This window comes from Sprattus sprattus (assembly GCF_963457725.1).
Source record: "Sprattus sprattus genome assembly, chromosome: 4".
NCBI lineage: Eukaryota > Metazoa > Chordata > Actinopteri > Clupeiformes > Clupeidae > Sprattus > Sprattus sprattus.
In genome coordinates, this window is record NC_137923.1 from 3097222 (window position 1) to 3111538 (window position 14317).

The 14317-nt window shown below is 40.0% G+C and overlaps 3 protein-coding genes across 3 annotated transcripts; 2 read left to right on the forward strand and 1 right to left on the reverse strand.

Annotated features, from left to right (window-relative positions):
- Positions 1-1319: 1319 nt before the first annotated feature.
- cbln2a (cerebellin 2a precursor) lies at positions 1320-2311 on the reverse strand (the record flags this gene model as incomplete). Its single annotated transcript, XM_080838088.1, has 3 exons — positions 1320-1517; positions 1640-1759; positions 2021-2311. The coding sequence occupies 3 exons, from the start codon at positions 2309-2311 to the stop codon at positions 1320-1322; spliced, it is 609 nt and encodes a 202-aa protein (XP_080694214.1).
- Positions 2312-5268: 2957 nt separating this feature from the next.
- On the forward strand, positions 5269-10829 carry LOC308364806 (neuropilin and tolloid-like protein 1; the record flags this gene model as incomplete). Its single annotated transcript, XM_080838054.1, has 9 exons — positions 5269-5293; positions 5878-5931; positions 6235-6369; positions 6479-6727; positions 8137-8178; positions 8261-8388; positions 8680-8908; positions 9833-9946; positions 10213-10829. The coding sequence occupies 9 exons, from the start codon at positions 5269-5271 to the stop codon at positions 10827-10829; spliced, it is 1593 nt and encodes a 530-aa protein (XP_080694180.1).
- A 1991-nt stretch (positions 10830-12820) lies between these two features.
- Positions 12821-14317, forward strand: atpsckmt (fATP synthase c subunit lysine N-methyltransferase). Its single transcript, XM_080836416.1, has 4 exons — positions 12821-13385; positions 13539-13676; positions 13838-13888; positions 14006-14317. The coding sequence occupies exons 1-4, from the start codon at positions 13104-13106 to the stop codon at positions 14189-14191; spliced, it is 657 nt and encodes a 218-aa protein (XP_080692542.1). The 5' UTR covers positions 12821-13103; the 3' UTR covers positions 14192-14317.

Consider the following 14317-nt stretch of genomic DNA (forward strand, 5'->3'; position numbering starts at 1 on the left):
TTCCTTCTATCCATTTTCCAAGACAAATATTGTTGTGGAAAGTTCATCCATGCCTCTTTGAAGTCCCATTACAAAGGAAAAGGATTCCAAAGTTTCTACAAACAATAAAATACAAATACTATTTGAACTAGACGTATCCTTAAAGCACAGATTTTTGTCAAAGTATCCATTGTAATGGTGCAGTAATATTGGCCCCATAGTGGATCTGGCCCTTACTTCTATGCCACCTCAAGGTACCCGAGAATCTCACAGTTTTGATTGCCTGTCTTCTATAGTATTTACCATAAAGTGTACACAAAGATAATGGGCAGGATATGTGCTTGGTTGAGCTGTGCTAAATTCCAAGAGTACAATAACCCATCTAATCCATTCCACACGTTGCTTGAGGTGCAAACCCAAAATGAAGAGGAGCCTTAATGATGCACATGCAAGGGCCAACCCTGCTTTTGGCACTCATCCAAATTACGGGTGTTTACAGTAAAGCTGTTGGAGAGAGACATTCATCCCCAAATTGTGTTTATAATTTGTGTTTATGGGTTGTCTCATAAAAATCTTGAGCACTATCGAATGGGTTAGAGTAAAAGAAAAATCAGATTCACTGACGCCAGAACATGCTAGGTATCTTTTCTGCATACAGAACCCACTGGGTTTAAAATAAATACCGAATAATTGCAGGCGATACTTTGATCGCTATGTATATTGAATATTTGAAGTTGTCCCTAAAGTGTGTAACGTTTTTTTTCCCAAACGGATTTTCTAGGGTTAAAATAACATTGCTGGTGTTTTCAGTACCATGGACAGGGCTTTGGAAGAAATTGTTTGTTTTCTTAACTACTTTACTTTGGCGATAGTGTTAATGTAAAATATTTATACATATTTATATCGATATAACATTCCTAATGCTACTTTTTCATAAATACATTCAAGTATAAAATGCAGGTCTTTTGAATATTTCTGAAACGGAGCGAAACTAAAATTCAACCGAGATTTTGAAGATAACATCAAATGCGCCGTATTTACTTGAAAGCACAGCAAAATCCAAAAACAATCCAGAACAGAATACCAAACTAAACACGACTCGTGCATTTCTAAGAAAACTCCAAAAACTGTAAACAGCCTTGCAACTGCCTACCAACTCGTCTTGACTGCAAGATTCTCACCATTGCATACGCTTTCACTAGATGGTTTTTGAAATGTTCTTGTCTCAGATGATGTCTTCATTGTGAAAGACCAAAGTCAGTAAATAATAAAAATCCTTGGATGTTATCCGAATTCAGACAGAGGGTTGCACAACAGAAATGTTCTGACATTGGGTAAAATTAGAGTGGAAATACAAGGAAGCCAGAGAATGTAGAGTACTTCCATCCACCCATCAGATTCCCGCGTTCCAGTTTCAGGTAGAGCTTGTCTTCGCGTTCCAATTGAAGGAGAACTGCGTTGCTTGCAGCTTCACGAGTCACGTCCTGATCCCCAGCGAAAGCTGATATAATTGGGTACTCGTTGTGCATCAGATTTACCTGGGTATTTAGGGAGGGAAGTGTGTATGTTAACTTTCTATCGTTCACTTACATCCACTGGTTGATATATAAGTAATTGTATAAGATCCAATTTTACGTAGCCTGTTCAGTACAGTACCCACCTGAATAGTTTGTCGATTGTAAACCTTCACAACGTGGAAACTAAAACTGTATATCCCTTTTCTTGGTGCCAGGAATATGCTGGACCTGAGGTCGAAATGATTTCCAATATTGACTAGTACCTGTAATGATGTGAGACAGAGCATTGCGGTATTTGGCGTCACCATCGCCTGTTTAAGTCACTGTGATTTTGACAATCAGCATTAATCACTTATTCATTGAACTTCATTACACAATGTTAGACAAATGTCAAAAGTAATTGAAGATGAAGACACAATGACACATTCACTCCCGGAGGCAATACATTCTGAAGTTGAGAATACATCTATCTTTGCCTCACTTATAGACTATAAACAAAAGAAAGGCTTCTGTAGGATACTAACCTGATCGAAGTAGATGGTCATAGATTGATTGCTCATATCAGAGGGCTCGTGGTTGGTTCCTCTGACTGCAGAAAACGCCACTTTAGCTCCGGCTGCCCGAACAGATATTCCGAAGGATGATGTTACCCCTCCTTCCGCGGATGGGTTCGAGTCACATACCACCAAACATTTTCCCTCCAAAACCACTGGTTCTGTTTCATTCTGTCCAGAGGAAAGACCAACACCACACCCCAGAACAAGGCAGGACGCCAACCACAAAGGAAACAGTCCAGTATCGTGGCCTTTCATCATAGTGAGGAAACAGCTTTCTGCACAAAACGTGTAACGACCACTCTTCAGAGACAAGTCACAGCACAAGCACCTGCTGCAACTAACTACTCTCTCCCTCCCTTTCTCTCTCCCTCTCTCTTTCTCTCTCTCTTTCTCTCTCTCACCACGTCCATGTTATTCCACCTCCGGCATCTCTTTATTGTTCACAATGTTACCTACACAATGGAAATTAAGTTAGCTGCCGGTTATAATAATCTTTTAAAGAGTGGGTCAATTAAGGATGCACCACAGTCCATTTGTTTAAATTGGCATATACCTTATAAACCCTCGTGGATTAGTCTATTTGGCTACTCAAGTTGTCTCTCGCCAGGTGATCAAATCCTAAAGCAGCTGTCAGCAATATCGTCTGTTATAGACCGACATCTGCTTCAGTGGGTCTTTAATTATGCCCTTTCAGCTGAATATGTCGTTGTACTCCTTCTGCCCCGAAAAAGGGGATGTAGAGTGAAAATAAAAGCAATCCTTAGAAACTTGTAAGATTCTTGATAGAATGCAATTATTTTGTATTAAGGAGGAATAAGAGCCCGCACTGATTTGAATAATTGCGACAAAAAATATCAGAATAAGCGACGTTTGCCCCATCTAGTGGTTTTCGGTAAAGTCTGCATGAGGTATTTGGTAATAGGACAGTTGACTTTCTTCTCAACAATGTACTAAAAACACTGAAAGGGCTTGTCTCTGATAAGCAGAAGACATGTAGTGTGCTATATGATTGCACCTAATATAAAACAAAATACACTTTAATGCTGTTTAGATTCAATGCAGAACAAAATATTTGTGTTACTAGTTGCCCAATCCTTATCTTATCACTGTTACTTTTTTGTGCATAATCTAATTCTGAATGTGGCACTTGGTCTACAGCCAATCCAGCAAGTCAAATTTGGAATAGGACTGACTACATTCAAATACATAGACCTCCCTTGTTTGCCAATCATTTCCATGTTCCACTTTTCCTGAAAGACCCATCCAATTCTACAGGTGATTGGCCATATTTTAAAACAGTGTGGCCCCATTATCGTTTTTTAAAAACATGAAGACCAAATTCCCCAACACTTATAAGATCAGCAGGTTTTTCTTACTCTGCTTGACTTTTCCCGAAGACCAGTCATTCATTAGTAGCCTACTCAGAAGTGGATCATGTATCACCTGACATGGTGATGACATACCTTTAAGAACAAACTACGCCTTATATGTAGTATTTTATACTTTATGGTATCACTTTTGTTATATTGTACACAAGCAACATAATCTGAGCACTTTAAATATCAGTCTCTACATGTTTGCAGGTGCTGAGTCACAAGATTCTGATACTCTAAAACATGTGGCATCATTTAAAAGTTGAGAACTTTTGTCTTTGGACTATGGGTTTGGATATCCCTTATGGCATGTCATGTCATATTTCAGACGGAATGCCAATTCAGCACTGTACCAACCAAATTTCCACTATGTAGTGAAACTATGTCACCATGGTGATTACGCTATACCCTGGCTGCCATCCATGCCTTAGTGCCAAGACAGCAGTTAGACTTCATGTGGATATAAACCGTTTTAGCCAAAGGAATCAGTTATTCACTATAACTTACCATCAGATACACTGTTGTATTCACATTAAAATGCTTTCAGTAAAGACTGGTTATTTCAAGTTACTTCGGCCAGAAGTTGATTTAGTTTTTTTTTCACTGATATCAGTGACATATAAATGCAATGTTTGGAAATGGCCTGATATCCAATGGCAGTCACTAAGTTTCAGAAATCAGAAGACAGCAGTGCATATGTATGAATTCATGGGTTTCCTTTCAGATCTGCCATATGATATAACATAGGTTGGTCGTCTAATCTCAGTCTCACAAATTACAGCAAAGCAGAGGACATCTGGGACCAGATAAGCTATCTCTCCCCCCCTTTCCCTCTCTCTCACTCTCTCTCTCTCTCTCCCTCTCCCTCTCTCCATTTCTCTCTCTCAGCTGTTCCTGCATGACCTGATTGTTTGCCCATCTCTAATCTGAAAAATTCCAATAGGAGGAAGACACTACACAGTCAAAGGTGTGGCTTCACCCCACACAAACACTGCAATACACAAAAACACTGCACCCCACACAAACACAGCACCACACACTTTATTCTGTATTTAGTGAGGTCAGAATAAGTGAGTAGAGGCTTTACCCATGATTCATCAAATGTCTGCTCATATTTTGAGTTCCTTGCACACAAAGGACCTATAACTGGAAATAATTTAAAGCATCACTCTGTTAGGTTCATTTTGCTGACCATGCAGATTATACAATGCAGATCAATATACCAATTAACAAAGGGTACTCAGGAAAAACACAGTGTGATTTATAAGCCATTGGTTCAACAATTGGTTATTAACCTCATAGTATGCAGGGGAAGGAGAATTGTTAAGTCATGCTACCAACATAAGACTTCAGCACCAATATTCATGATCTCACTCTGAGTTCCGGGAGGAGTGGGAAGGGTGGTCGCTTAGGGCCATTACATTGTCTGCTCCCAAAAAAACGAGGATCATAATGACATGCGAAGCAGAGCCTCTCATCTGATCTCGTTGCAGAACTGCCCTTTTCTCTTTCTCTTGTTTCTTCCTGTTGCTCTGAACAGGCATAGGCTACAGGGGGACGCGCAGGAGATACCGATGACGGACCTGTTAATCCGCTCTTCACTAGGAGAGTTTTCAAGAGGCATGGAGATCAGACAACCATGCCGTCACATCTCGTCAGTCGACGTAATTGAGTGGTACCTTTCGCTTCGTTGATTTTTTTTCACCCTCGTCTTTGGGCTCTTAAACTCTTCTATTTGCCGCGCAAAACTTTAAAGTAAATGTCTGGATTTACTGGTGAGGTATTTTTTCGCCAAAGTTTCATGGAAACAGCTAAGGTTGAAAACCTTTGCAGAGAGAGATCATGTACGGGCTCAAACTGCTTATTGGTAAGTTAATTTCTCAGCATGCAATTAACCTACATACATAATGAATGCATGTGATGAGTATATTTAACATTATTGACACTAACATTTAACTGTTATTAAAATACATATACTTTTTTATAGTAGCCTATAGGGTCCTGATTATATTAAACTCGACATTGCGATGTGATTCTTTATGAAAACCTGACTGGGCGTTTATTTAACTTTATATGTACAACAGTTGCACATTTTATGAATTCCTCCATGATTATATGGGACGTACGTGTCCAGTATAATCACAATTCCCTTGCTACAAGATTGGAAATACTTCTCTTTCGAACGTAATCCGAAAAAAATATTAATGTTTTGGCCCAAACGCAGATGTGTTGCATTATGTGGAGGCTGTGGTTAACAGAGTATTTGGATTTATATCCAGATTTAAATCTGGACGAGCAAGCAGCAATCTAGGCCTTCATCTGATTTTTCTTTCGGCATTCAGTAAAGTAAACAAACTGCATATCACACTAGAATGCATTGCTACGGCTATGTGCTGAATTACTGCATAACTTGTTTGTAAAACATACCATTCTCTCCCTGTACATTGTCAGTGAGTGTCAGCCTGATCAAACTGGGCTTTACTGGGAAGACAAAGAGGGCTGCAGGTAATCCTTCAGGTTCTGCATACCTTTACATCTCACTAAAATGAGGACATCTCACTAAAACTAAAGGAATGACATATTTTATGAATGTAATTATTTCTCACCCTAACTGAATGGGCCAGGGAAGGTAACCATTCAAATGTATCCTCTGGTGCCTCTGCCCAGTTTATGCCATACAAGTGGATCCCACATTTGGCAAATCAAAGTTAGAGCAACAAAGAAGCTTCAAACAAAGTCAGGTTTGACTCGTGAACACAGCTTTTTGGACCGAGGGCATGACCACTGTGAGTCTGATGTCTGTTTCAGTCAAAAACAATTCTGGGGTGACGCCAAAGGGCCTGTGTGGCACCTGGGTCAAAGAGCCTGATGGAGGGCAGTTTACCTCCCCAAACTTCCCAGGGAGGTACCCTGCGGACAGGGAATGCATCTACATCATTGAGGGTACTTTTCTTAAGCCTCTCTATCCTTATCATTACATGGAGATGTCATTCTTTCACCTTGTGTGCTGTACTGCACTGTGCTGATTCTTCTCTCTGGCTTTTGTCTTTAGCGTCACCAAGGCAATGCATCAACCTGTTCTTTGATAATAACTATTCTATAGAGCCTTCTTGGGAATGCAAATTTGATCACATTGAAATACGAGATGGACCGTTCAGCTTCTCTCCCATAATTGGCCGTTACTGTGGACAAGAGAGTCCCACGTTTGTCATATCCACGGGACGTTACCTCTGGATAAAATTTGTTGCCGATAGCGAACTGGAGTCAACTGGATTTTCCGCTACATACAACTTCACCCAAGGTAAGGCAGCACAGGGTACATACAAGTAAACAGCGGCCTTTTAACCAAAGCTTTAAGGCTCCATGTTACAGTGATGAATGTCATCATTAGGCATGATGTAGCAGTGGTTTGCAGACCTCCACTGTGTGAGTGTGTAAGACTTTGTGCTTTGGTCTGCTGGGTCTGCATTTGCAGTGCAGGCACACGTGCACCAGCTGAGGGGCGGGGGAGGTCAGCGTCATCTCTCTTCATTCCACTTAATGAAAGCTTGTGTTTGGGAGAGAACTCTCTGTCCACTCAAAGCCCCAGCAGCATTTAGCACCCAATTTCTCTTACTGGCTACAGGGGCTTCATGTCATCTACTCACAATTGTTTGTATTGATGCACTTTAATGCTACCCTGGTTGACAATGTGAAATTAATTGAAAACTTCAAATGTTTATTGCTGATATTTCCTAATGCTAGACCAACTGCTAGTTCCTTTGTCAAAGAAGCTCACCCTTGAAATAAATAGTGGTATAACAATATTCAAAATGTCATAGTCATTTCAATATCGCATACTATAAAATATCTGTTGAACAACAACAAAAATAACAACAACAAAAACAACAATAAGAAGAAGAAGATGAAGAAGAAGAAGAAGAATTTAGTAATATAATAATATGTGATATGTGAGTTAGAATGTTTGAAATGCCAAACATTATGATTTACCTAAACACCAAATTCTGCAACCATGCAATCTCTCAATCCCGCAGCCCTGAGTATAATCCACTTTGATCTGAGCCAGAGGTAAGAAAACATGAGAGGATTAGGAGGGATTCATGAATGATTTTTTGATTGAAACCTCAGAGAAGTTAACACCCTCTTCTTGGAATTTTTTATTTTGTATTACTCTTCAGACTATTTTCTCACGTCAGTCATTGCTATGAATAACAAACTGGTTAATGGAAACACTAATGAGTGAATATTGCTACGTCATGAAGATACATTTAAGTCCATGATCTTGCACGTCTAGTCTTGCATGTTTAGGATGAAGCAGTTTAATCTGTATGAAGCTGGTACAAGGATTAATAATCCACATACAATCACAATTGTGAGGCTTCAGGAGATTCACTAATCCTACATGATGCAGTTATTAGAAGAAAGTGGATGATTGCAGCAATGTTGGGGATAGTGATAAGGTCAAAGGTAGTTGTTTACTTTTATTTTACTTTTATACAAATTACTCTCAAAAACTGTCATCAGTTTTGTGAAATAACATCAGGATAAGCAGCATCATTTCAATACACTATAAAGGCATGTGGTTTCACTGTAGATGTATGTGTTTGGAACACATCTGGCTCTGTACTTCTTACCATAGACTCATCCTGAGCATGTAAACTGCTATTTGTCATGAAGCTTTCAAACACTCAATGTGTTCTCTTTTTACAGATCCTGATTTCAAAGAATTGGGAACCTTGCCACCCCTACCCAGTATGTTTCATTTAAAAAAAATCTAGATCATCAAGTGAGCCGTAACGACAGCAATCACAACTAACAGAATGTGTTTTTGCAGACTGTGATTTTGAGATGGGTGGGCCAGAAGGCATAATCGAGTCTATTCAGATATCAAAGGAGTCCAAAGCGGTAGACACACAGGCTGTGGACTGTAGGTGGTTTATACGAGCCCCGCCTAACTCTAAGGTCAGTTCTTCTAAATGTAGACAAAAACCTGCCCCTACCCCTCAGTGTGTTCTGCCTTGTTACCATACACTGGGTATAGTGGCTCTCAAATTTGTCATATAGATTAAACTTCTTTTTATTTTTAATACCATACATACTGACAGAAGTGATTTTGTTTAGGAATCAGATATACAGTCCTTCAATGCAATCACTATATCAGCTATATCTATTATTAAGTAATTAAGTAATTCATTTTGAAAAGATGATGATTTTTTGCTTGTTATGAAATATCTGCCTATTCTTTCCCCGCAGATCTTCTTACGCTTCCTGGAGTATGAAATGCACAACTCAAACGAGTGCAAGCGTAACTTTGTGGCGGTGTATGACGGAAGCAGCTCAGTGGAGCACCTGAAGAACAAGTTCTGCAGCACTGTGGCGATCGACGTGATGCTGACCACTGATGTGGGTGTCGTGCGCTTGTGGGCTGATGAGAAAAGTCGAAAGAGCCGCTTTCGCATCCTTTTCACCACCTTCCAAGAACGTGAGTTGCCGCTGTAGTTAACTGTATTGCCACACATCTACGGTACTCTATGGGTGGGAAATGCTCCTTCACACTGTATATCACTGACATTTATATTTATACATTGGGCAGACATTCTCATCCAAAGTTGGAAGTTAGGCTAAACATCAATCCAAGCATGCAGTTCCACAACACAGGTTTCATGTTGTTAACCAGATGAGTGTATGGGCCATTATAGACTACACAACTTTTCAGTCGCCTACTGTAAAGTGGCTATATGTAGGCTGTTGGGGAAAATAGTAACAGGGTTAGCCACGGCCAACAAAGACAAACATAGACTAGTCACAAGGAAATCAGGCAGGTTTGACTTCCAAATCTGTCAATGTAGTGAATGTAGTTGAAGCATAATGTGCCCGGTTTCGTCAGAGATCAGATGTGCTACTTAATTTTTATATGAAGTGATTTACCTTTCCTAAGTGAAGTTTATTGACCTGCCATTAAAGAGTTGCAGTAGTCCATTTTATGACACGATGAATGCCTGAAGTAGTACTTCTACTGTACACCTTAAAGGTTATGACTGCCTTTATGAGTCGAATTGATAAAGAGCAACGCTTAATATTTTGCTCAGCAATTCTATACAGAAATTTGTATGTATGAAATGTCACACTGTTTGACATGAAACATTCCAGGAACATTTGTTCTGCATGAATGGTTTCATCATCATATTATTTGTATTGGTTACAGGGGAAGTTATGCTACCAAACATTTGTGCAGGTTGAGTTGGTATAATCTCTCCAAGATGGTCATTTTGCATAAACAGTATTGATTGTCATCATGCATGACACTGACCCTGTTTTTCAAGTAATCTAATTCAGCATTATGTGTCTAGTTTAGGTTACAGAAATTATGGTACTTAAACCACCCAATGCTTTTTCTATTCCCAAGCTCCATGTGAAGGGGACACTTTTTTCTGCCACAGTAACATGTGTATTAACACCACCCTTGTCTGCAATGGAATACAGAACTGTGTCTATCCCTGGGATGAAAATGGCTGCAAAGGTAACCTTTCCAACTAGTTTGAATAAGCCAACCTTGTATATCTGATGTTCATGTTGGACCAAACACATTTTGGACAACTGTTGCTCACATGAATGTACAGTGCAAAAACCACTTACAACTGAGAGTATTAAAAAAACCTTAATAATTATGAGGGATTATACTATATGTTGTTTTGCATCAAGTTTGTAAAGCCAGCTCTGTCATATACTTTAGTGCACAAGGTATTTACCATCATTAGTGAGTTGGTTCATCTGGGTTTTTTCCAGAAAAAAAGAAAACAAGTGTTCTGGAAGAATTGGACCACGTAAATGTCGCCATCATTGCCATGACCTGCGGCGTAGTGCTCATCCTCCTCATCGCGTCCGGTATCCTTCAGATGAAGCAGCCCCGCAAAAAGTATATCGTGCGACGGGATGATTTTGATCCCAACCTGTTCCACGAGGCCTTTGAGCCGCCGCACTATGAGCTGTGCACACTGCGCCGTGATAACTCCGCGGACATGGATGACCTGGCTCAGGATTTCCAAAAGCTGCGCCGCTCCTCGTCCAAGTGCATCCGTGACCACCACTGTGGCTCTCACGCCTCCTCCAGCGCCCACGGTAGCCGCACCGACCTGAACCTGCGAGAGGCTGCCGCCGCCCTGTCCGACCCCCAGGCCGTGTCCCCACACCTCCCCTCACACCACCCCATGCACCACCCCGCCACAGCAACCGTCACCACGCCCGGCGGCCGCAGGAGCGTCCAGGTCATGAAGCACAGCTACTCGCACAACGGAGGAGAAGACTACGACCCGGAGGACGAGGACGAGCTGGATGAAGGGCCCAGCCACGGCAGGGCGAGGCTGGAGAGATCTGTGCACCGGTCAGTATCCAACGATTTCTAAAGCCTGTGGTAGCACACCGTGCTTGAGACGTGGTGTGAGGGTTCTTGCATGGAAGCCCCTGTCGTGAACGTGGCGCTTTTCTGTTTCTCGTTTCATTATGTGAAAGATTTTCTTGTTTATTTTTTTTTGTCTTCTCCTTCCATACAATCACCTGTCATGCCATGTCATGTCATGTCTAGAGAAGATGCGCATATCAGTGACAAGATTATCAGATACATATTTTGATTTTAGTCTGCATGTGCAAATTCCATTATACTTATTCCATTAAGTATTATTGCAGGTTTTGGTATAAGAAACTGTGAAATGTATGATTTTATTATATATAGGTTTGTGTTATGTTTGCATCCTTTTATTTTATTTTATTGTATTATTTTATTTGCATTATGTTTACATTCACAGTCTGGCAGGCTGTTGCACATATGAGATTGGTCTATTACCATGTTAGTTGAAGTGGCAAAGCTGAATAAATGACAGAAAAACAACCTCATTATTATTATAACTATTATTATTATAATTTTTTAAGTTAATCTATGATTGACATCTGTTGTCTCTTTTTTGTCCCTTTCATTTGATGTGACTTGCATGCGTGTTTGTTGTTATCCAGATGTTTTATATGAACCTTTTGGAAAAAAAAACATTCTTGGATTTGTTAAAGGGCAAACCCATTATTTAAACCAGTGATTCACAAACGTTTCATGTCAGGCCAACCTTTGACAAAGAAAATGTCACCTCCCCTCCCATGGTGTAAAGATTAAGACTCACATGTTATCTGCTATTTAACTTTAAATAAAAAAACATAAAAAACCAGGACAAACATTTAAAGTGTAATTCTACCCTTACTTATGTTTTTGGTAAAACTGTAAGGTAAATGGTATGACTAAACTGTAATGGAACACATTAATACTGGTGTTAATATTGACAAAATTCCCAATTTAAATAAAAAATGTTCTGGGTTGAAAATGGGTCAACACACCTACTGCTTCAAATCATCCTGAATCACCTTGCAAGGCCGATGCTGACATATTTGAGACCATTTGGAACATATCCGCGTCATGAACTTGGCCTCATTGAGTCTCATTTTCATTAGCTGATCGAGACTCATCATTCACAGCAGTGTAATATTATATATGATATAAGTAGGCATACAAAGTAACCTAAAAACTCATCACAAAAAAGTTGGGCTACTATGCTGTTGGAGCACTGCCATACCACATTCGACCTGTAGTCTGTGGTATAGATTTCTTTCTCACCGTTTTTTCCGCCCTCAACCAGCGCCCTTCCTTCTGTAACTTCATGCAGTCCAGTGGCCAGTGTTGACACATTGCAAATTGTACATTTTTACAATAAATACATATCAATGTGTTACGGGACATTTCGAACATTTCTGCAGTAAGGTAAAAAGCCTACGCGCTGAGCACAAGGCCATATAAACTGCCGTGGTGACGGTGTGCCCCCTTGTGGAGGCTCTTGAGATTTGTACTCTGATTTCCCTGTATTTTTCAGGAATTATACATTTTGTTAGTAAGTCAGACAGACAAACAATCAGATAGGGAAGGATAGATTATAGTATTATTGGGGACCATGGTCGTTTTATAATGCCATTAGAAATGCGGTTGTTGTAAACTCTGGCCAGGGTAGGTATTACATACATGTCATGACTGTAGCCAATATATAATGAAAACAATTAAAACTGCAACACTTTCTTAACGACAACATTTTTAATTTAAGTTGCACTTTATAATTGCAATTTTGTCGACGAATGCTTCATTTGTAGGCCTATGTCAGTATCCTATCGAAAATAAAACACGTCAACTTAGAAAAGCAAATTTGTATAAACAAATGTATATGGTGTTGTGTGTGTTGATCCACCTTTGCAATCATAGCATATTTTCTAAGGGGGAAAAAATCTAGCATCGTCAACCTAGGCAGCCTTTGATGTTTTGCGGAACATATCGAATGAGCAGTCATACATAGTCGGATGATTTTTTGTAACGGACAGAGCCGGTGCATCAACATCGGTCATCGTGATACTGGGTAGAATCCCTCCTTATGTGTCGTTATTCAAGAACATGTAGGCTATGTTATTTTAAATGGTGTTCACTGGCAATTTGTAGTGAAAACTCAGGCCATTGAAAACATCAGAAAGTACTGCAAAATCCACTAATCTTGGACAAAGCTCTGACCTTCTGTTGTCATGTCTTAGCGGCGATCATTTTTATTACCGATTTAGTTAACGTTAGCTGGATTTATTCTGACAGTGCGGTGTTTACCATTATGTCTAAGTACGACGCGCAAACTAGTACGCCGGGAGACACAATTGACGTTGCTGTGACAGGCAATGGCCTAGGAAAGCGTTTAGGTATAATCGCTACATGTGTAGTTGGAGGGTCGCTAGTTGCCCTCTATGCAGTGACAGGACCATTTGTTGCTCCTGCCCTAAGAAAAATATGTCTCCCATTTGTTCCGGCAACTTCGGTGCAGGTTGAGAATGTCTTTAAAGTGCTTCAGCAAAGAACAGGGTCACTCGTGGACATTGGAAGTGGAGATGGAAGAATAGTAAGTACAGCAGGTCGTGTCTTCAGTGCTTCTTCCGGAAATTATTTTTTTATTTACATTATTTGTGGATTATTAGCCCCACAATATCAGCTTTCGATCATGATAAGAGCAGTACAGATTTTAAAATGATAACACGCCTTTTCATCTTTGTAGGTGATAGCAGCTGCCAAGAAGGGCTTTAGAGCTGTGGGTTTTGAGCTCAATCCATGGCTGGTTTGGTATTCGCGTTACAGAGCTTGGAGAGAAGGGGTTCATCATTCTACTTCATTCTATATATCAGATCTATGGAAGGTAAACATATTAATGGATATAGAACAGATTGTGAATCTGTTGGAAATGATGTATCTTTACTAAATCAACTTTGGACAAAAGCATCTGCTAAATGTAAATGAATCGAAAACAAATGAAGAAAGAAAGTATAAACAGTAGTGACAGTGTATCTTCCTTTCCAGGTTAGTTTTGCACAGTATTCCAATGTTGTGATTTTTGGAGTCCCACAAATGGTAAGTGTCCTCTGGTTTGACATACAATTTTGTTCGTTCTAACCTAACCATTTTGATTCAAATATAAAGTACAAAATACACTGTAGTTTGATATAAAGCCCCTGTCTTCTCTCTCAGATGGATAAACTTGAGGACAAGCTGGGCAGAGAGCTAGAAAGCTCAGCAAGGGTGGTTGCCTGCCGCTTCCCCTTTCCCTCTTGGGTCCCTGATGACACAGCCGGCGAGGGGATAGATACTGTGTGGGTGTATGATGCTAAGACAGTTCAGTCCCTTGTACAGATAAACGAGGCAACTGAACAGTGAGCTGAATTAGGGTTACTTTTACTTTGGTACTTTCGTCCTTGTAGAATGTATTCTGTTCATTGTGTGAATTAAAAACTGTATGAATAAATGTATCATGAAAATAAATGTACATTTCTATTAATAGAA